This window comes from Eulemur rufifrons, chromosome 29 (genome assembly GCF_041146395.1).
Source record: "Eulemur rufifrons isolate Redbay chromosome 29, OSU_ERuf_1, whole genome shotgun sequence".
NCBI lineage: Eukaryota > Metazoa > Chordata > Mammalia > Primates > Lemuridae > Eulemur > Eulemur rufifrons.
Genome location: NC_091011.1, coordinates 8,632,452 through 8,655,278, shown reverse-complemented (window position 1 = coordinate 8,655,278; position 22,827 = coordinate 8,632,452). Strand labels below are relative to the sequence as shown.

The 22,827-nt window shown below is 44.4% G+C and overlaps 1 protein-coding gene across 1 annotated transcript in view; it reads right to left on the bottom strand.

Moving 5' to 3' along the window:
- Positions 1-22,827, bottom strand: part of PKD1L1 (polycystin 1 like 1, transient receptor potential channel interacting) — a 133,938-nt gene that overhangs the window by 71,915 nt on the left and 39,196 nt on the right. Inside the window, exons 16-23 of the mRNA XM_069461631.1 lie at positions 22,134-22,193; positions 19,579-19,758; positions 18,520-18,597; positions 16,162-16,304; positions 14,971-15,091; positions 12,051-12,162; positions 5,119-5,314; positions 4,229-4,285 (exon numbers count right to left, since the gene is read on the bottom strand). Coding sequence (XP_069317732.1) covers positions 4,229-4,285; positions 5,119-5,314; positions 12,051-12,162; positions 14,971-15,091; positions 16,162-16,304; positions 18,520-18,597; positions 19,579-19,758; positions 22,134-22,193 — 947 coding nt within the window. The remainder of the gene's footprint in view (positions 1-4,228; positions 4,286-5,118; positions 5,315-12,050; positions 12,163-14,970; positions 15,092-16,161; positions 16,305-18,519; positions 18,598-19,578; positions 19,759-22,133; positions 22,194-22,827) is intronic.

The following is a 22,827-nucleotide window of genomic DNA, read 5'->3' as shown; positions in this document are numbered from 1 at the left end:
TACTTTAAAAGAACATAGTGTGCCCACTTTTCACACTGCCTACTCTTTTAAAACAAAAATATCCAAAATGATTACTTTAGAAATGATAATCAATCACGTGCAGTTTTATTTTCCACTCTGAGCTAAGAACTGTGGCAAGTCCTGGGGTTCAGAGAAGCACGAGAGAGGGACCGTGCCAGGGATGGTTTGATCTCCACCAGATTCATCCTCCTGAGCCCCGTGTTGGGTCATTGCTGGGAAGTGATTCCATTTCCCAGGTCTTTGAGTCCAGGTGAGGCCGTGTGATGGTGCTCACCAGGAACGTGAGTGCAGTGAGGCATGCCACTCCAGGGCCACACTGTGGACAAGCGGTATGCCTTCTCCACGCTTTATTCCCCTGACTTAGGGAGCCACAGAGTGGAGATGTTGGGGGCATGAGATGAGAGCCAGAGTCCCCGAGTCACCATGGGGGAGACCACCCATGGAACATCTGGTACGGAATGTGTGTGAGTAAAGAATAAACTTCTGTTGTGTTCAGCTACTGAGACTTCAGGGTTATCTGTTATAGCAGCTAATGTCACTTTAGCTAATGTAGTTTGTGTCTTAGGAGGCTAAGTAGTCTAAATTTGGAAGGCAGATGTAAAAAACAAATAATTACAGCCGGGCGCCGTGGCTCACGCCTGTAATCCTAGCACTCTGGGAGGCTGAGGTGGGAGGATTGCTCACGGTCAGGAGTTTGAAACCAGCCTGACCAAGAGCGAGACCCCATCTCTACTAAAAACAGAAAGAAATGATTTGGACAGCTAAAAAATATATAGAGAGAAAAAATTAGCCGGGCGTGGTGGTGCATGCCTGTAGTCCCAGCTACTCAAGAGGCTGAGGCAGGAAGATCGCTTGAGCCCAGGAGTTTGAGGTTGCTGTGAGCTAGGCTGACGCCACGGCACTCACTCTAGCCTGGGCAACAGAGTGAGACTCTGTCTCAAAAAAAAAAAAAAAAAGAAAAGAAAAGAAAAGAAAAGAAAAAACAAATAATTATAGATCAAAAGTGTTAAAGTGCTATAACAAAGTCATGTACAAATTTGCCTAGAATCAAATGAACTCTGCCTGCAGGCTTTGTGAAGATTTCATGGAGAAGGTGGCATTTGAATCTAGCCTTGAGGAGAGAGCAATACTCCCAGGAGAAGAAGTGACCTGCTCCAGGTTAAGGGAAAGCACACGATGCCAGGGACGGAAGGAACTTCCGGAGTGCCTGAACATGGAAGCTGGCTGTGTTGGGATGTGCGCGAGGTGAAGTGCAGAGAGCGAGCTGGAGCCAGGTAAAGTCCTCGCATGATGTGCAGATAACCAGATTTTATCCTCAAACTCCTAGGAAACCATCAAGTATTTTAAAGCAAATGGAAGACATGACCAGATGTGTTTTCTATGAAGACAGCTCTGTCAGAAGAGAGGAGGACCATGCTGCCAAGGGACGACCGGCCTCCCTCCGCAGATTAGTGGCTGCTGGAGGAGAGCTACCCAGGGAGACGAGGATGAGACTGGGCAGGAGGGATGGGGGAGGGCACTAGAGCCATCCAGTCGTCATTCATTCATTCATTCATTTCCCATCTGCCTCCCGAGCTCCTGCCATGTGTCACGGCTGTCTGTGGTTATTTCTGCTGCGAAGATCAATGAAAAGTCCCTGCCACAGGCAGTTTACGTTCCAGCGAGGGAAGAGCAGCAATGAAGAAGTAAATGAGATGGCTGCTGACTGTGAAAATACCGAAGGAGACAACCCAGGTAGTCGGAGGAGAGGGTGACTTTAGATTGTGGGTCAAGGACGACTTCCCTGAGCAAGCAACGTTTGAGCTGAGAGTGGAATGAAAGGTTCCAGCTCTTTGCTAAGCCAAGGGGAGGGCACAGCAGGAAAAGGAACAAGCCAGTGTACCTGGAGGATGGTTAGAAAGGGGGAGAAAGGCCAAGAGAGGAGGATGCAAGGGTGAGAAGGAGCAAACCACACAGGCACAAAAGACGTGTGCATTTTGTCACATACACAAGGAGAAGCCACAGGAAGTATAAGCAGGAGACTAGCATTACTGATTCCAGCTTTTAAAATGATCCTCTGGCTGCTGTTTGTAGCATGTACAACAAGGTGTCCAGAGAGGAGGCAGGGAGCAAGGGAGAGAGACTGCCAGCCTGGAGGAGAAAGGACGTCTGCTTAGGTTAGAGTGGGGGCAGTAGAGATGGAAGAGGCAGGAAATTCTAGCTGTGTTCCTGAGGATGAACTGATCAGGCTTAATTCTAAGTGGATGGAGGAGGAAAAGGGAGGACTCTCTGAGCACACCTGGGCTTTGACGTGAGACTCTGGGTGGACGGTGCTGCCCTGCACTGAACTGAGGAAGGCAGGAGGAGCAATGAGGGGTGGGGCAAGGAGTTGAGAAGAGCCGCACTGCCACGTGCTGGGCTTGAGCAGCCATCGTCCACGTGGAGCTGCTAGGTGGGTCGCTATGGGTATGATCTGGAGCACCTGAGAGGGGCTCAGGTTGAAGACATAAAATGCAGAGTCACCATCACATCCACTTAAGGTGAGAGGACTGGATGAGATCATCCAAGGAGAAAGTGCGGACAGAAAATCTATGAGGCCCAAGACAAATGAGGCCCAAGAGAAAATCTATGAGGCCCAAATCTATGAGGCACTGACCACATAACCACAGGTGGGGAAGAGCCAACAGTGCTCAGTCACCAGGTGACCAAGAAACGTGTGTCATGAAGCCAAGAGAAGAGACTGTCTCCCAAAGGAAGGTGAGCCTCCCACAGAACGTCCCTGGGAGGGAGAGGCTGGCGAGCAGAGGGTGTCCAGCGGACTGGGAACATGCAGATCTTCAGTGACTGTGGCAGGAGCGGTTTCAGTGTGGAGATGGAGACGAAAGTCTGATTTTCATAGTTTAAAAATGCATGAGGGTTGGGTGTGGTGGCTCACGCCTGTAATCCTTGCACTTTGGAGGCCGAGGCAGAAGGATCACTTGAGGTCAGGAGTTCAAGACCAACCTGAGCAAGATTGAGACCCCTGTCTCTACAAAAAATAGAAAAATTAGCCGGCGTGGTGGTGCATGCCTGTAGTCCCAGCTACAGAAGAGGCTGAGGCAGGGGGATTGCTTGAGCCCAGGAGTTTGAGGTTGTGATGAGCTGTGATGACACCACTGCACTCCATCCCAGGCAACAGGGCAAGACTGTCTCCAAAAGAAAAAAAAAACAAAAAACAAAAAGAAGTACGAGGAGCTGGGCATGGTGGTGTGCGCCTGTAATCCCAGCTACTCAGGAGGCTGAGGTGGGAGGATTGCTTGAGCCCAGGAGTTTGAAGCCAGCCTGGGAAACATAGCAAGATCTTGTCTCAAAAAAAAAAAAAAAATATATATATATATATATATACACACACACATGCGTGAGACAGCAAGCATAGCCCCAGCCGGCTCGGAACTCACTTTCCAAGTTTTTGCTGTGAAGAGGAGCATAGAAACAAGGCGCCAGCTGGAAGAAGGTGGAATTTCACCAGAAGGATTTTTAAAAAACAAGTGAGATTCTAAGCACGTGGGGGATTCGTGGGCAGAGAGGGGAGATGGAACCAGCAGGGGGGGGTGGCGAACTGAAGGAGAGGAACTGCGGAGAAGGCGAAGTGGGCGGGGGGCTGGACCACCGCCTGCAGCCACTCAGGCTGGGCACTGCCTGACACCAGGGGGCACCGCCACGTAGACAGGAATGAGGGGCACTGAGGGACCTGGGGCGATTCCCGCACAAACGGAGGGCTGCGCCCACGCGGAGTGGGGAGCTCCCTCCACGGACAGAGTGTGGGGGACGCGACAGGCTGGAGTTCGACTGCAGAGTGGGGGCAGGTGAGGGACTCTTCTCATCTCTCAAACGGCAGCACAAAAGGTGCCAAGACTCAAGAAGAAAAGAAGGTGTGAAGACGGAAAAGCCCATGCCACGTATTAACAGTAAAGCAGAATCCCCTCACCAACGCTGTCCATGGCATGGACAGTAACTCTTCTGATCTGTTGCTACTTTGCATTTCCAAACTTCTACACTAAGGAAGGAAGTTCTTCACCCCTAATGTGACACGGGCCATGTCATTCAGATGGATTCTTAGGGGGAGGTCATATTTCCAATCTGTGTGTCAAAACATAACCCTGGACAGTATATGCTTGAAGAAATGGTCATACACCTCATAATTATGCAAAACAGTAGGAAAATATGCTTGGAAAGAAATAACACTTACCTTATTAGAGAAGCTTATGAGGTTTCTCAACATAAGAACGGACTCAGTCATTTCTTCCTGATTTAGAGAAACAAGGAAAAAAAGAGAACAAAAAAATAAATAAAGAGAGGAAAGTTAGCTTATTTGGTTTAAAGTTACAGCTTGCTTATGTAGAAATAGAGCAGATTCCATGCTTTTCAGCTGAGAGACTCACTGGAGGCCAGACCTTCTTTAGAGAGACCACACCATGATCTCCAGTTTTCCTTCCAGTCCAGCATCTCTGCTTGACGTCCCCTAGCCAGCCTCGCCACCCACCCCCCTGGCCCCCCGCCAGGAAATCGGCACGAGGCAAGAGGAAATAAGGGAACAGAGCTCAGTGAAACCTTGGAAAGGGGTCAGAGAGAATGATGGTGGAAGAAAACATATTACTTCCAGTGAAGTATCCTATAATTGTATACGCTTTACATGTGAATATTCTCTGGTGATGTGTAAGGCAGCAGCTGCAGAAATGCTATGAGCAAGGACAGTAATATTTGAATATATGGTCATTTCTTTAGAAGGTGCACATAATCGTGAACTTAACTCTCTAGGATATCATTTCTAACAAAATAAAATCAGATTGGATTTACATAATTTTTCCTTCCACAAACTTTAACAGAATTGTCTGTAATGACCATCGACTTGTATCAGTCTGTCTTTTATAAACCAGCAGCATTCATTGGTGATACATATTAGCAGGCTACACCGACCACAGCCAAGTGTGGGCAGCAAGCTGGCTGGCCTTGCTGGTCTCATTCCTTACCTGTATTCCACAGGCAGGACCACTCGCTGTTGAGGAAACCAGGCACAGGCCCTATTACTTGATGCATACAGGCTTATAGACACTGAACTCACCCTGCTCTGGGCCATACCTGATCTGCAAAAGTCAATTTGCATACTGAAGAAATTAATGCATCTTGTATCCGTGACCATTGGCCACATGAGGCAGTTCCGTCCTCTTTAGACAAACGACTCAGGATCCTAGTGGCCATGGTGATGTAGTTCCTGATTTCTGTGTAACTCCCCATCAGCTGGAGGATAGACAGGCTGGTCAGGCTGGAATTATATCTGAAGGAGACACAGGAGTTATCATGATTGTTCCAACACACTGAAGAAACTTCTCACCCTGCCTACCAAGAGTGGAATGAGATTTATTGGAAAAACGCTCCGTGGTGGGTCAGGGCAGAAAGAAAACGACACAAAGGAGAGCTGGTCTGTGCAGAGGAAACTCTAAAAAGGCACAGTAAGGCATAATACCAAAATTCTTTTAAAACTCCTTTTATCAGAACTGAAAAAGGCATAAGAAGCCAAACAGATAAGGGTAGAAGCACTATGGCCCATGAAGAAATGTAGTGCAGAGCCAGACAAAGGCAGCACCATGGCACAGCTGGCTGGGGTTTCATAAGCTTCTGAATGACCGAGTTGGCAGTTAGTGCCCAAACCCACCGTAGGGCGGGCATCTGCGCTGTACTCATGGTTGGATGTAAATTCACAAGTTTATGGCTTCAGATTCCAATAACTAGGTATTTGTTTACTTATTTACAAACAACATACTTCACTTACTTACACTTGAAAAGGCAACATGATATCATGAAAAGAGCCCTGTGCATGCGATCAAAGATCAGTTCCAGCCCTCGCTCTGCAATTTCTTTGCTGTATGATCCCAAGAGCATCATTTAACAGAATAACTGGACTTCAGTTTCCAAATAAAAATCGAAAGTTTCATCTGAACATTCCACACAGAGTCATTGCAAGAAACAAATACATTAAAAATCATTTTTTAATTAATTGGAAAATGCTTTATGGGCTCTGAACACATAAGCTCAAGCACACCGTTGACCAACAAGTCATTTATGCAGACGAGACCCTACGAAGCAGGCTAAAGATAAAAACAAACAAATCTGTGCAGAACACCACATATTGCACAGTAAGGGGAAATAAACTTTACAGAATTCGTCTTGCCAAGTCAATAAACATATGAACAAGTGACGAAACAAAAACAACGACAGCAAGCCCAGGAAAAGGGGGTAGGCCAATACCCACAGTGGCTGCAATATATTATCTAAAATGTCCAGTTTTCAATGAAAGATTTAAGATATTCAAAAAAACATAAAGTGTGACCTAAATACAGGAAAAAATAAGTAGGCAACAGAAACTGTCTTTGATGGGTCACAAATGTTGGACTTAGCAAAGACTTCAAAGCAGCTGTTATAGATATGTTCAAAGAACTAAAGAACACCATATTTTTAAAAATTAAAGGAAGGTATAATAATAACTAATCAAATAAAGAATATCAATAAAGAGATAGAAACTATAAATTTAGAAGTTATAGAAAAAACCAAATGGAAATACATGTACAATAATCAGAATAACAGAGAAGCTGAAAAGTACATTTGAGGAAAGAATCTGTTACCTTGAAGACAGCAATGGAGATTATAAAGAACAGAAAGAAAAAAGTAGGAAGAAAATGAACATCAACTCAGAGAATGTTAGATGTCATTAAGTTCATAAATTCTATTTTTCTTTTTCTTTCTTTTCTTAACTTATTTAAAAAGCCATTGCATAAAGTAATACCTATAAAATGGCACTGTTGGGCCTATAAGACACAGAAAAGTAATATAACAATAACAACACAAAGAAGGAGGGTGGGAGTGAAGCTATGTGAAAATAAGGAAATGACACTAGATGGTAACTTAAACTCACAGGAAGATACGAAAACAAACAAAAATACTAAATAAAAAGATTCATACATTAAAACACTTCTAAAAATATATTTTTGCTCTCTTTTCTTCTCTAGTTTCTTTAAAAGATAACATTATACAAAACAATAGTTATAACATTGTATTGCTGGGTCTGTAACCTATATACATGTAATATGCATAATAATAGCACGAAAAGGGAAGAGAAAATGGATCTATATAGGAGTAAAGTTTCTACATCTTCCTGAAATTAAGTTAATATAAATTTGTAGTTGTTTCTAATTAAGGTAAGATGTATATTAAGTTAAGATGTATATTGTAAGCCCAAGAGCAACAGCTAAGCAAATACCTACAAAAAATACTTAAAAATCATTAAAGGCATTAAAATGGTACACTAGAAAATATTCACTTAAGATAAAAGAAGACAGTAAAGGAGGAACAAAGTACTTACGAGACATGTAGAAGACAGAAGCAAAACGGTGTACATACATCCAACCATATCAATAATAACATTAAATGTGAATAGATTGTACAATACAATCAAAAGGCAGAAATTGTAAGATTGGATATAAAACAACATGTCTACTGGAGACATATTTTAAGTTCAAGGGTAAAACTAGGTTGAAAGTAAAAGGATGGGAAAAGACATACATGCAAACACTAATCATAAGGCACCTACAGTGGTTATATTTATATCAGAAAAAAATAAATTAAGACAAAAACAGCTAGAGGCAATAAGAAGGGATATTTTCTAATTATAAAATAGGTTAATCCATTAGGTAGATTAAAAAAATTATAAATGTATACAGACCCAACAACAGGTCCCATAATATATACATGAAGCAAAATCTGACAGAATTGAAGGAACGAGTAGAAAATTCAAAAATAATAATATCATCAATAATGGATAGAACAACTAGGCAGAAAAATCAAAAAAGATATGTAAGACTTGAACAATAATATAAATCAAGTAGACCTAACTGACATCCATAGAACATTTTACCCAGAAAAAGCAGATTACACATTCTTCTCAAGTGCACACAGAACATTCTCTAGAAAACACTACATACTAGGCCAGTAAAAAAAAAAATCAGTATGTTTTAAATTATTGCAATCATATAAAGTATATCCTCTGACCATGATAGAATTAAAAGAAATCAATGATAAAAATAAATTTGGCAAATTCACAAATATGTTAAAATTAAACAACAAACTCCTAAATAACCAATGGTTCAAAAAAGAAAATGCAACAAAATACATTGAGTAATGAATGATAACGCTATTCCAAAATACAATGGGATGCAGCTAAAGCAGTGCTTAAGAGAAATTTATAGCTATAAATGCCTATAAGGAAGATAATACCAAATCAATAACCTAACTTTCCTACCTTAGGAAAAAGAAAAAGAGCAAATTAAACCCAGAGCAAGCAGAAGGAAAGAAATACTAAAAATTAGTGTAGCAATGAATGAAATAGAGAATAGAAAAAAAAAACAGAGAAAAATAAATGAAACCAAAAGCTTGTTCTTTGAAAATATCAACAAAACTGACAAATATTTAGCTAGACTGATAAAGAGGGAGAGACAGAAGACTTAAATTACTAAAATCAGGAATGAAATGAATTATCACTACTGACTACATTAAAATAAAAAAGATTATAAGAAAATATTTTAATTAAAATACTATATATGAAAAAATTAGAGAATGTAGATGAAATGCAAAAATTCTTATAAAGAAACAAACTACTGAAACTGACTCAAAAAGAAATAGGAAATCTGAATGGTAAAGAGACTGAATTAGTAATTTTAAAATTTCCACAAAAAAAAATCCCAGACCCAGATAACATCACTGGTAATTTCTACCGAATACTTATAGAAGAATTAATACCCATCCTTCACAAAATATTCCAAATATCAGAATACAAAGGAACACTTCCAAATTGATTGAGGCCACTATTACCCTGATACCAAAACCAGACAAAGACAACACAGGGAAAGAAAACTACAGCCCAATGCCTGTTAGGAATATAGACACAAACATCCTCAGTGAAGTACTAGAAACAAAATCCAACAACAAAGGCAAAGGATATTATACACCATGACCAAATTGAATTTATTCCTGGATTACAAAGGTGATGTAAATCAATCAATTTAATATAACTTGTGTCTTAGTCTGTGCTACTATAATAAAATACCTGAGACTGGGTAATTTACAGAGAACAGAAATTATTTCTTGCACTTCTGGAGTCTGGGAAGTCCAAGATCAAGGCGCCGGCAGGATCAATTGTCTGGTGAGGGCTGCTCTCTGCTTCCAGGACGGCACCTGTTGCTGCGTCCTCCAGCGAGGATGAACACTGTGTCCTCACGTAGCAGAAGGGGCAGAAGGGCCAAAAGGGGCCTATCAAATTTGCTCCAGCCCTTCTATAAAGTTACCAACCCTACTTATGAGAGCAGAGCCCTCATGGCCTAATCACCTCCTACAGGCCCCACCTTTTAATACTACTGTTGCATTGGGGATAAAGTTTCAACGTGAATTTTGGAAAGGACACAAACATTCAAACCATAGGAACTTGTTAATAGAAAAAAGGACAAAAACCATTTGTTTTGTCCTTTTCCTAGGAAAGGCATTTGACAAAATCTAACATCATTTCATAATAACAAACACTAAAAAAACTAGGAATAGAAGGGAACATCCTCAACCTAATAAAGGGTGTCCATGAAAAACCTATAGCTAACACTTATTCTAAGTGGTGAAAGACTGAATGCTTCCTTCTTAAAGTTTGGAACAAGGTCAGGCAGGATTTCCACTCTTGGCACTTTGTTCAGCATTGAACTGGGCGTTCTGGTCTGGATAATCAGGCAAGAAAAAGAAATACAAAGCATCCAGATTGGAAGAAAAGAAGTAAAACTCTCTAGTCCCAGATGACATGATCATATATATAGAAAATCTCAAGGAATGTACTGAAAAGCTATTAATACTAATAAACTCATACAGCAGCATTATAGGATTATATAGATTAATATATAAAATCAATTGTACATCTATGCACTAGCAAAAAAAAATCCAAAAATAAAATTAAGAAAACAAAGTTACAGAAAAGAATAAAATGCTCATAAACAAATCGAACAGAATAAATCCCATATTCATGAATTGGAAGACTTGATATTGTTAAAATGGCAATATTCCCAAACTGATCTACAGATTCAACAAATCCCTATCAAAATCCCAGCTGGGTTTTGTTTTGTTTTGGTTTGTTTTTTTTCTTCTATCCCCTTCAGTAGGTGTCTGGAACCCTGGCCTGCCCAAGCTGGAGCAAGGCTGAGGAAGGCGGCCAACATTGGAGCCATGGTTCCAGGCCTATGCTGTTTTGTTTTTGCCGAAATTGACAGGCTGATTCTAAAATACATATGGAAATATGAGGGATCCGAACCAGCCAACCTTGTGAAAGAAGAACAAGTTAGTGGGCTCAGGCTTCTCAGTTTCAATATTTATTACAAAACTACAGTAACAGACAGCGTAGTACTGGTATAAGGAGAGACATTTAGGTTAATGAAATAGAATTGAGAGTCCAGAAATAAACTCTAACATTTATGGCCAATTGATTTTTGACAAAGGGTCCAAGATAATTCAGTGAGGGAAAATAGTCTTTTCAACAAATGGTGCTTAGGCAACTGGATATCATATGCAGAAAAGGAAGCTGGAGGCCTACTTTACACTACACACAAAAATTAACTCAAAGTGGATCATAAGCTTAAGTGTAAGAGCTAAAACTATAAAACTCTTAGAAGAAAACACAGGGGTAAATTTTTGTGATCTTGTTCTAAGCATTAATTTCTTAGATAAAATACCAAAAGCACAAGAGATAAAAGAGAAGACAAATAAGTTGGACTCAATCAAAATTAAAAACTTTTGTTCTCCATTGAACAATTAAGAAAGTGAAAAGAGAACAAGAGACAGGGAAAATATTTGCAAATCATATATCTTGTAAGGGATTTGTATCAAGCATATGTAAAGAACTCTTACAACTAAATTATAAAAAGCCAATAACCCAATTAAAAAATGGGCAAAGTTTGTGAAGAGACATTTCTCCAGGGAAGAGGCACAGAAGGCATGAAAAGATACTCAGTTTCATCAATCACTAGGGAAATGCAAATCCAAAGCTTAATGAGATGCCACTCCACACTCACTGCAACAGCTATAAACAAAAAGATGCCAGTGTTGGTTAGGATGTTGAGAAACTGGAATCCTCATACATTGTTACTAGGAGTGTATAATGGTGCAGCCACTGGAAAACAGTTTGGCAGTTCCTCAAAATGCTAAAACTAGAGCTACCATAAGACCCAGTGATTTCACTCCTAGTTATCTACCCAAGGAAAATGAAAACACACATCCACACAAAAACTTGCACATGAATGTTAATAGCAGTGTGATTTGCTATAGCCAAAAAGTAGAAACAACTCACATGTTCAATTAATGAATAAACAAAATTTGATATATTCATACAATAAAATATTATTCAGCAATAAAAACACATGAGGTATAAATATGCTACCATTAATACGTAGATGACACTCAAAGACATTCATATGCCAAGTGAAAAAAAGACAGTTACTAAAGATCACATGTTGTACCATCCCATTTACATGAAATTCCCAGAGTAGACAAATCTGTGAACACGGAGTAGATTAGTGGTTGTCTGGGCTGGTAGGAGGGAACTGGTCGGTGCGGTTAGGGGAGTGAATGCTAGTGAGCACCAGGGTTTTATGGGATGAAGAAAATGTTCTAAATCTAGATTATGGCAAAGGTTGCACTGAAAGTAAGTGTACTAAAAACCAAGGAATCTTACAGTTTAAATGGGTGAACTGTATGGTATGTAAATGATACCTCAATAAAACCGTTTTTAAAAAGAAGTGTTTTACAGGCTCTGAAGCACCTGCACAGACATGAGTTAGCAAGATTGCAGTGGCGAAGCCCTGACTTTTCTTTTGCTTATCCTGAGAAGATGAATTTCTGCCACTCTTTGACACTCACTGACAACCTGGGGGAGAGCTGTCTCTTGAGAATACAAACACTGCTCTAGGATGTCCATGTGGTGCTGTGTTACTCACAGGTCCTCGTCCAGGCAGTCACTCCCACGGTAGCGGGGCAGCACGGTCACCACCACAGCGCATGGCTGTACCCTGGAGCCTTTGCCATCTGTGATCTCAGTGGAAACCAGCACTGTAAGGGAGAAGTCAGAGGAGGGTCAGCCTGGGCCTGCGGCCACAGAGATGCTGCTTCACACACAGGCAGCAAGACAAGGGCACAGGAGGACGGGCTCGGTCCTGGCACAGCTCAGGACAAGGTGACCATGCAAGCTGTTTTCCCTCCCAAGGTGCTTACGCTGTGGATGGATATCAACAAATCAGTTAACAGACTTTCTGTTGAGCAGATCTATATGCATAGGAAGGTGACGGATGCTACCAGGGACACCAAAAGAAAGCAAGGCATGAGAGTGAAACTTCAGGTTCTTCCACCCTCCTGGGGAGATCTCAACACTGACATAAAATCTCAGCACCAGTACAAGGCAGTGAATGCTGATCAGATGAGGAAGGTAGGTGGTGTGCCAAAGAGTTGAGAGGCAGGAGCCAGCACCTGTGTGCTGAAGGAGCCAGGGAGGGAGTCCTTCATTCCCTGGCCCTGCCGTATGGTGTGCATGCAGTACTACAAGTGAGCAGGGCTGCCTCTGCCCTCCGGCACCTCCTGGCCTACTGAAATCATGATTAGCCTTAAAACAGGGGTCAGGCCTGGGGCCACGAGGAGCCCAGGGAGTTAAATACAAACTGTAATGGGCCCATCGAGGATTGGGCAATATTTTACCAAGTTCCAAAATGATGTATAGAAATTTAATAGGTCTAGAGAAAAGGTAAAGAAGAATTCTGACCGAGGAGATGTTTTTGTGAACAGACCTAAGACCTGTTTTGGAGACCCAGGAATTCCTTCATGTGACAGGGTCCCAGAGCTGTGGTGAGACCTGCAAATGAGGCTGGAAGTGCAGATGATGGCCAGACGGTGAGGCCACAAGTACAGTCACATGAACCACGTGGAAAGATCAACACACAGGTGTGCCCTGGGCTCTATATAACCACATCCTCAATCTGAAACCCAGTGCCAAGGACTGGGGACTTAATTTTGGAGGCTGGTGCTTCTCAAGATGCGGCCCCTGGACATATCTGCATCCCAGGCACCGGGAAGCTTGTCTACAAGCAAATTCCAGGCTCCACCTTTGCCCCAAGGTTCTGAGTCAATGAGTATCGGGTGGGCCCCTGGAAGCTGCAATTTTAACAAATACCCCTACTACAAATGAGGTTGGTGCCACAAATCAAGATAGAGAATCTAAGAAAAGGAGCAAGTCTCAGGCAAGACTTGCCATATTCATCCATGTAGAAGATGGGACAAGATAAAGTATGTATTAAATATTTATTAGATTGTATTTATTTTGCTTACGTTTACCCTCTTATAAATCTTGAATTCAGATATTCATAATTAATCATATTCATATTGACAATTACAACCAGATATCATGCTTGTGAAGGATTTGAGTAACATCACTAAGCCTCACACTGCTCTGGGACATGACCTAAAATTTGGTTCTATCAATTTGTGTTAAAAAAATCCTTTCTTCCCACCCAGAGCTGAGGCCATACCACAAAGTCCTTCTACAGGGAAGCCCTGTGGTCTGCGATGCCCTGGTGGACAGAGGTCCAATTTACCTCACATGCAGCTCTCTGGGCAGGGGCATGCCAGGTCTCAACATAACCGACTGCCAGGAGAAGGAAGCCCATTTCTGGTTGGGCCTCCTCACCCAAGGGCATGTCCTGTTCTGACCCAGATGCTAAGATGAGTCCCTGGCTTCTTGTCCAATACCAAGAAGTGGGGACGCTTGGCATGAGCATCTGTTCTGAGAAAAGTCTCAGGAAGACAGAGGGTGAGGGCAATCTTAGTGTTTAAGGATTTATGGAGGTAGAACCTACCTTATTCCATTCAACCAACATCTACCATGTTAGTTAGTCTTATTGCCTGACGTCAAGAAATTTTAAGATCAGATGCGAGTACAAAGTCATTGTGATACAAAGCAGGGCATGATTACAAAGGTCCTGAAATGTCCTGCACAGTTTTGCTCAATTTAATTGACTTGAATCTAGAAGAAGGTACAAGTATTTCTAATTGGAGGTGATAAGGCAAGGTTTCATGGAGAAGGTTTCATTTTAGTTGGGCTTAAAGCAAAGGTGAAATTTAAATAAATCATGTGGACGAACTAGTTCAGACTTTAAACTGAAATAATCTAACCAGCCCAAATCCAAGAAACTTCTAGATCAGAGACTCTCAACCTTGCCTGCACATTGGAATCATCCAGAAGTTTAAAGAATAAACAAAAACTAAAAAGTCACCCCTAGAGACTCTAACTGAACCAGCCTGGGTTGTGCATGTGGAGACACCTTCCTAAATGGCTGCGTCTCCCATATGCTCGGCTGAGGCCAGTTCCCACGCGCTGGTCTAGAACTGCACACAGGAACACGTCAGAGCAGAAAGCTGCTGGCACTGTGGGATTCATTGTGTTCTGAGGTTGCAACTTGCTAACTCAACATTTGTTTACCCCACACTTTCTTCTTTGGGGGAGTACTTGATTTGGTTTCATCTGTAATAAATGTAAGTTTCACCAGATATGACATATTTTATTAGCAAATAAGGGATATTTTGGTCTTAAATATTTAATTCATATAAAAAATTGGCATTCGTCATTTACATTATGTTTCAGTTAAAATTTAGGATAGAAAAAACTAATTTATTGATAATATTACTAATGTTCTTTCTGCACTACATGGTATATAATCAACCTGAACCAAAAGCATTAAACTTATCAAAGTGAACAAATAATTGTATTTTCTAGACATAGTTTTAATAACTTTTAGTTTTTGGAAACCAGGAATAAAGGTTCAGAACCCTACATGAGCACAGCCAGTGACCCCAACTGACACCACGACTTACCTTTGTAACTGTCCGAGGGATCCCCAGCTGGCAGAGAAAAATAATACTGGGCATCTCTTCCGTGGTATAAAGTGTGTTTGGAGGTGTTTCCAATCTGGTAGCTAAATTCATAGTGAAAGTCCTGTGATCCAGTCCACGGGGAGCAAGAAATAGTACAGATGGACACAACTGTTAATGACATCACCAGTAAGTACGCACACACCTGCAGCCTTCATTGCACCTGAGGGCATTGTTTACAGCCAGGAACAGGGTAAATAACAACTAAGCAGTGTCCCCAGCTACACAGCCCCATTGAGGGACCTCTCCCACCCTCCAGGGATCCTTGCCATGAGCCCAAAGGGCTTCTCACGCAGCTCCAGGAGCCCTCTCTTGGTCTGTTTGCTCTCCTTTCCCTGGGACCTCCCGAGAGGCACGAGTCAGAGTGAAGGGGACCTGGCGGCACCCTTGCTCCCGCTGCTGGGCACGACGCAGACTCAAGGAGCTGGGCTGGGGCGTGCTCTTGCTGGTGTTCAAAGCAGCAGCCTGCAGGAACTGGGCCTTGAGGGAGGGCCCCTCCCGAGAACAAGGGCAGCTTCTGAGAGAAGGAGTGGCATGGGCAGGACAGAAGAGCAGGGACAGGCTGGTGTCCATGCCGAGAGGATGAGAGGGAAGTGCCAGGGTCTCAATGGCGCAGCCTTCTGCCCTGCCCACCACCCAACCTCAGGAGGAAGAGCTGCCTCTTTAAAGCCATCCTGTCATTTCATCCTCGCAAGACCCTGAGCAAAACAATCCCAGCGGTCTTCTCCATTGCCCAAACAAGGAGAGTGCAGTTAAGTCCGAGTTAGAGATGCGCCCTGGGTAAGGGGTGGTCCGCTGCTCACTTCGGGTCACCCGCCCACCTGCTTCTCAAGGGCACCACTGACTGCGGCCCCTACTCTGACCAGGTTGCAGGGCAGTGCGGGCCCCGTGATGTCTCCTGCTGAGTGGGTCCTCATCTCCAGAACCGGGGCCACTCTGCATTCCTCTCATTAGTGGGTGGGGGACCCTGTTCGTGCCTAAGCAACCTTACAACATTCAGCGGCAGCCAAAGTCCTGCGCAAGCAGGGAAGGACAACACTTTGCATGTCTACAGCACTTCGAGCAGAGAGCTGCTGCGACTTCCACTTGCCGCTGTCTTGGGTCTCTCAGGACACACGTGGGTTGTCCACCTACCGGTTTTCCTGACATGCAGAAGACACTGAAGACAGTGTGCGCCTCCAGACCACGGTGGGGCTGAACCTGGCAGCCCACGTCCCCTGGAGCTCGGTTGACGGTCAAGTACAGCTGAGCTTTACCTAGTAAGCTGTGCTCTGAAGCTAAAGAGAAAGATGAACAGAGATGTCACCCATGATGGAGAATTACAGTAGCACAGGATTAAGTCTTCACAGCATGAGCCTTATAAGCAGGGGTTCAAAATGGGGTTCCCAGACCAGCGGCGTCAGCATCTCCTGGGAACTTGTTAGAAATGCAGATTCTCAGGCCCCCTAGACCTGCAGACTCAGCAATCTGAGTGTTAACATGCCCTTCAGGGGATTCTGTGTGCTGGGGTTTGAGAACCACTGCCCACAGCACTCACCGATCTGACAGCGCTTACTGGGTGCTTACTAGGCGGGGCAGGCACAATTCTAAGCCCTGGGGAGATAGAAGGGGACCAGACAGACCAATTCCCTACCTGGGAGTCAGATGACGACCACCCTGACAGAAACCAAAGTCTAAGGGGGAGAAAACACGAATGGACACATCAGCTCAGCAAACCAAACTTTCTTTGTTCTCTTGGATTCTCTTGAAGCCTTAGCCATATACACACATAAGAATAGCTTAGTTGAATTTATAGCACTGATAGAATTTTATATTTTCCTTTAATTAACTGTATTAATATCATAAGTATTTCCCATGTTGCCATATAGTGTCCAAAATCACTGTTGTAAACAGCTGCATAAGATTCCACTGAGTAGATATACCCCAAGATGCATAACTAGTATTCCCCAGTGATTTTCTGTATTTCCCATTTTCTGCTATTGTGCTTCACCCTATAATGATTACTCTCGTACATAAAGGTTTTTAACATTTCATGGGTAATGTCTTTCTTGAGATGAATTTTAGGAATGAGATTTACATGTCTAATTATTTAAGATCTTGATAATGATAGTGATCATCATCATAACAGCAGGTACCATTTATGGAGCCCCTGCTACATGCCACGTGCTGTGCTACATGCTGTTCACATATTATCTTATTTAATAGTCACATCAACCATTGAAGACAGAGCCTATAACAAAGGTAAACTACAAGAGGAAAGAGTAAGTAATTCTGTCCCGCTGACCAGGAAAATCTCCACCAAAGTAGACACATTTGAGTGAGCAGTCTTGGGGTAAGAGTTGCGTACCGGGGCTAGTAAGAGACAAGAAGAGATGAGGAAAAGAGAATGGGCATTCCAGCTGAAACAGCCATGGGGGAAGGCTTAGAGGCATGAAGTGGGCTGGTGTGATCAGAAGAGCACAGGAGGAGAGGGCGGTGGTCAGGGAGGTGTGCAAGGCAGGGGGAGAAGAGGCCAAGCTCGCCCCTGGTGGCCAGCCAAGGGGCGAGCTTGGGCAGGGAGAGACTCTCAGGCATCTCCTACACCAGTAAGGAATGTGGCCCATCTAAGAGAATGGTCGTTAGACATGTTGCTTGGACAAATTTCAGAGGCAAAAGAGAGAGATGTCCAGCTGAAGGCAAAAGGTATTTACTGAAACAAAAGCAAACATTGGCCCTTTGTGCCAAAAGCAGAGGCCCAGGGCTTCGTTGCTATATGCAGCTGTGTAAGGGACAAGCGGAGGTTTACAGAAACAGTGGGAGTCTTACGGAGCTCCACCCACCTAGTTCTCAGAAGAAAGTCAACCTCGGGTTTCCTCCTTGGGTGATGGGAAAGTTAACGCAGGGCAGGACGCAAGATGCATCCTGTGTTAATGCATGATGTGAAAATGTGGATGTGGAACCAAACCTATCTGTACATTATTGTGCCCTCTGTGCTTGTTATATAGAACTAAAAACCTCTAGAAATGGGGGAAAACATCTAGAAGTTACCCAAAAATATGATCTCAGATTGAGTCACAGAAATGCAAGAAGGAATGTGGAAGTGTGTGGGTGAATTTAAACAGCTACTGACTGCACAGAGCAACAGCAGTGACACCTTGTTGGGGTTTAAACAGAGAGATTACAGACTGATTTTCAGGGCAGCAATCACTCACCCAGTTGTCTGGCATAAATAAAATACACATGAAGAACTGAAGAAAAAAGGAATCGCGCAGCCTCTACCCTGATCTAAACGTGCACCCGATTCCCTAGGGCAGAGTAAATTCGCAGACACAGAAGGGCCTTCTCCTGCTCTCTAATGTAACTGGCAGTGACATGTGGTGAAGTGAGTTGGGACACAGGAGCAAGAACCTGTGGGGGTCAGAGTCACTGTCATTTCCAGGGAGAAAAAACCATAAATACGGCTAAAGCCCTTACGGTTCCCCCACACCAAACCCAACTGCCAGCGTCACTTACCCACAGACACCTGCAGAACGTACGTCTCCCCGCTGCTCAGTGAGTACGGCTTGATTGTCACCGTTCGTTCTGTGATACCTACAGAAAAGGACATGGCCACATGGAAATGATGGTCGGTGGGCTCTGAGAAACAAGAGGGCAGACGGAGTCCCGGGCACAGGGCCTGCCCTCACCCCAGGCTGGTCATCCCTGACTCAGAGATGACACTAGTCTCCCGAGCAACACGCAAATGCTGGGAAGATCTTATTCTGTGCGTTTATAATTAGGTTCAGTATTTAATTTGGCTGTTTCATAAATTCGGTTTATTCATAACGTGTAACTAAAGTGTTTAAAAGCAATTTTTAAGTCTTTGCAGAATATTGGTTACAAAAAATTCTTAATCTGGGTGTAACTGCTGACCGTGGGAGGGACCGCTTCCTTAGCAGGCTGACCCGCACCACTGGCCCTGAACAAAAGAAAAGGCAGGACACAGGACTGACGATCTAAACCAGGACAGTTTTTAGACATCACAGTTTTAAAATGGTACTTCCTGAAATGTTTCAAGGAAAGAGGCAGGAGGAAATCATCTAACAATAGTGTGAAATCCAGAGCCTCCCCAAGAGGTTGGTAGGGACAAAAAAATCACATGCATTACTATGAAAATTGAGCAAAATCTGCACATCTGTGCTGGGATAACCAGTTAAAAATGTAGCTTCTCTTTAGGAACAGCTTCATTTTGATCAATTCATGTCAATGGCTCATCCAGCCTACAAAAGGCCATAACGGAAATGTGTACACAAGGCTGTCTGGGCACAGAGCATGCCTCAGCTCAGCAGCGCTCGTCTTCCACTTTTGGTCTGCAAACAGAGCTCCTGGTAGCAACAGATGCTAACTCTACCTTTGGTAAAAGAGCTTCAGGCTGATGTCCACAGGGGGATAAGCACAAGTAGAAAAGGTAAGACAATTCCAAATATTAATACTTATCTATTACAATGAAAAGTTACAGAAGGAATTGAGGGCTGAGATTCAAAACCTTCTGAAACAGCTGCAAATTGCAAGATACAAAAAGAGCATTCATACCTGAGGAGGTGTAGCCTTGGAAAACAGCTCGGCCCACCAGGGCCTTGGGCCAATCAATCAGGAGGACAGGCACAGCTCTGTCCTTGGGGAGGGAGGGCCCCACCAGGTTGTCCCCCTTGCCGGGGCTCTCCTCCTCAGCACTCAAACTCGGTCCCGATCCTGGAAGGCTGCTGTGGTTCCCTGCGGAGATAAACCAAGCCACCGAGTGTTAAAGAAAAAAAGTCACAATGATATTAAAGCATTCATGATCCAATGGTGATATCAGTAACCATTTCTACTATTGCTGGACACTGCATATCTAAAATAATGTCTTCAGCAACTAAACATAGTCAAGAGATGGACTTTGTTACCATATAATTTAGTGGTCCCACAGTATATTCCTCCTTCCTTCCTTCCTTCTTTCCTTCCTTCCTTCCTTCCTTTGTTCAGCAAGTATGTATTATGGTCCACTAAGTCCAGGTACTAGTCTAGCAACAGGAGATACGGCGTGAACCAGATCAATGGCGTCCTTGCCATCAGTGTAATGCAGGGTGTGTGCGGGACGGGGAGAGGGCGTCCTTTTGGGAGGGAGGTCAGGGAGGTCCTCTCTAAGGAGTGGCTTCAGGACAGACTCACAGGAGCCCTTTGAAGATCTGACAGAAGTTTCCAGGTTAAGCACAAACAAAATGCTGTGGGAATGCCCTTCTGTGGTGTCTGCAGGAAGGGTATAGGGGCGGGCCGTGGGAAGTGAGGATGGCGGCATTGCCAGGGGCCACATCGTGCTTGTCCCAAGTCCCAAGTGGGGTGGGAGGTGCGGAGGGACAGGTCAGGGGCGTGACCACAGCCCGGTCTGTGGTCAGGGAAGCACTCTGGCCGTTGTGCATTGAAATGACCGTGAGCTGCAAGAAGGGGAGGAGAGAGACAAGTTAAGGGACTACTGCACAGCTCGGGCAGGAGCGGATGGCTGGGCTGGCATAGGGTAAGAAGCCTACTTGAAGACTCCAAATAAAGGTCACTGAAACAAGATATAATTATAAAACAGATAAATGTAAAGGGGTTAGAATTACCCGTGTCAGGAAGAGTAATTTATGAATGCAATATAAAGACAGATCTGTTCGCTCATTCAATCTTATTTATCAAGTGCCTACTGTGAGCATGGATATGAGTCCCTAAAGCATATATTCATATGCATTGTAAATACTTTTTAATTTTCTATATATTATGATGTGTTGATGTTTTGATATCCAAAAAAAAAAAAAAAAAAAACACTGGCCAAGGAGAGACTGCCCTTCTTGAGGCTGAAGCAAACTCAATTCTCAGAGATAGAAAGGGATACCTACCCAGAGCCCACCTCCTCTACCTGGGCTGCACACCCCAGGAGGCAGCCTTCCTCTGCCTTAATCATCCCAGGCAACTAGGAACCACCCCCAGAGCCCAGAGCCCGCAGAAGTTATTCAAACTAGCGGATCCTGAACTGTTCACCCAGCCCTGCCCTGGCCCAGCCTTGCCCATGCCGGGGAGACCCCAATAAAGGCCGTGACCTGAGCCCTCTCCTGCTCCTCCCTTCCACTTTCTGACCACCTGAGGCTGCCCCACGCAGCCCTGCATGGCCTGAGCACCTCCTATCTAGGACCTGAGAGTAGAGTAAACTTTGTTTTCCTCTCCTCTGTCTCCTCTGTGGCTGCCCCGACTCACCATCTCATACAAGAACACGGAACAGTGTGACATACAGCAAGGACCGTGGGGAGGGCTGTGAAGCCGTGCAGTTGGAGACAGCTGAGGATTGTCGAAGGGAGCACTGCAGCAAATCACAGAAATAAATCGGCCACTCTTCCTCTATCTAGCCCCTCGATAGTGAATCATTCACTCACCATCTATCTATTCATTTGACCAATAAATCGTTTACCTATTCACTTGATAGACAGACAAACCATTCACTGATCATCTACCCATTCTACAAGGTGCTCACTGAGTGCCAGTGTGCCAGCCACTGTGATGGATGTGGGACCCAGGCATAAACTGGCCCTGGAAACCTTCCTCAAAGGTCTCAGAGTAGAAGAGACAGACGCAGAGAAAGTTGGTGGGTGGGGGGTGCCACACGGTTTGCGTAGGTGGGATAAAACACTGGGCGAGCGGTGGTGGGTCATGACTAGTCAAGTCTGAGAATTCTCAGAGACGGGGAAGCAAACCAGACCTGGAAGGAGGAAGCCCACCAAGCAGATGAGCTGGGAAGGACATGGAGGGAGGTATTTTTGGCAGATGACACCCCGTGACCAAGGCATGGAAGAGCTGGAATGCCCACCCTTGTGTCCGGGACGACTCTTGGGTTTTTGGAGCAATTGGTCCAAAAAGGGCAGAAAGAAGAGAGCTGGAAATAGAGGTTTGGGTCAGACAGTGCCATGCACAGGAGTTTGAAGTCTTCCCGATGACTCTGCAGAGCCCTCCAAGGCCTTCAGGTGAGGGAGCAGCACGGTAAATCCAGATTTCAGAAAAGGGTGTGGAGGAGAGACAGGAGTGAGTCCCACGTGGACCCAGGAGCTCCAGGGGAGAGGCAACAATCGCAGAATCGTAGTCACCTGGCTGTCTTCCTTCGGACGGTATTGCTTCTTGGATATCACTGTAATAGGCTTCAAAATCTAAATGAAAGGACAGAATCATAATGATGCCTTTCAAATCACAGACACCAACTCTCCGGATGGGTCACGCAGCCGCTAGCCTATTCTAGAGTCTGTATATTGCTGTGTGGATTACAAAGTACCCGCAGGGGCGGGGCTCACTCCACCTCATCACAGCTGGACAGGGAGGTGCCACTGTCCCGGCCCGGGAGGAGCTGGAGCGGAAGTGTGATTTCCAAGAATGGCCTGGCTGGGCAGTGGAGGGCCCAGGCTCACACTCCACTCCCCGCTGCCACACCCAGCATCCCGTCGTCTCTTTAAATGAGTCTTCTGTTCTTTTGGAGAAAATGTCTAGCCCTTTTCTCTCATAAGGAGAGAAATAGACATAAGAATGTCCTGCAGCAAATGTCACTTTCTGTGCCCCTGGCCCTCCTCTTCTGAAGGCTGAGGAGCTCACGAGGTCCCTCCTGGCAGCCAGCCCAAGGCCCAGAGTGCGGCGGTGCTGGCAAGGGCCTGCCGGGCCCGGGTGTGAGCAATAAAACCAACCGGCCTCGCCCAGTGAGGAATAGGGAGGGATGGGCAGGTACCAGGCTAAAGCTTGTCTCACTGACAGCTGCCTTTTCTCTCCTTTTCTGAGCACCAAAATAGCTCCCGT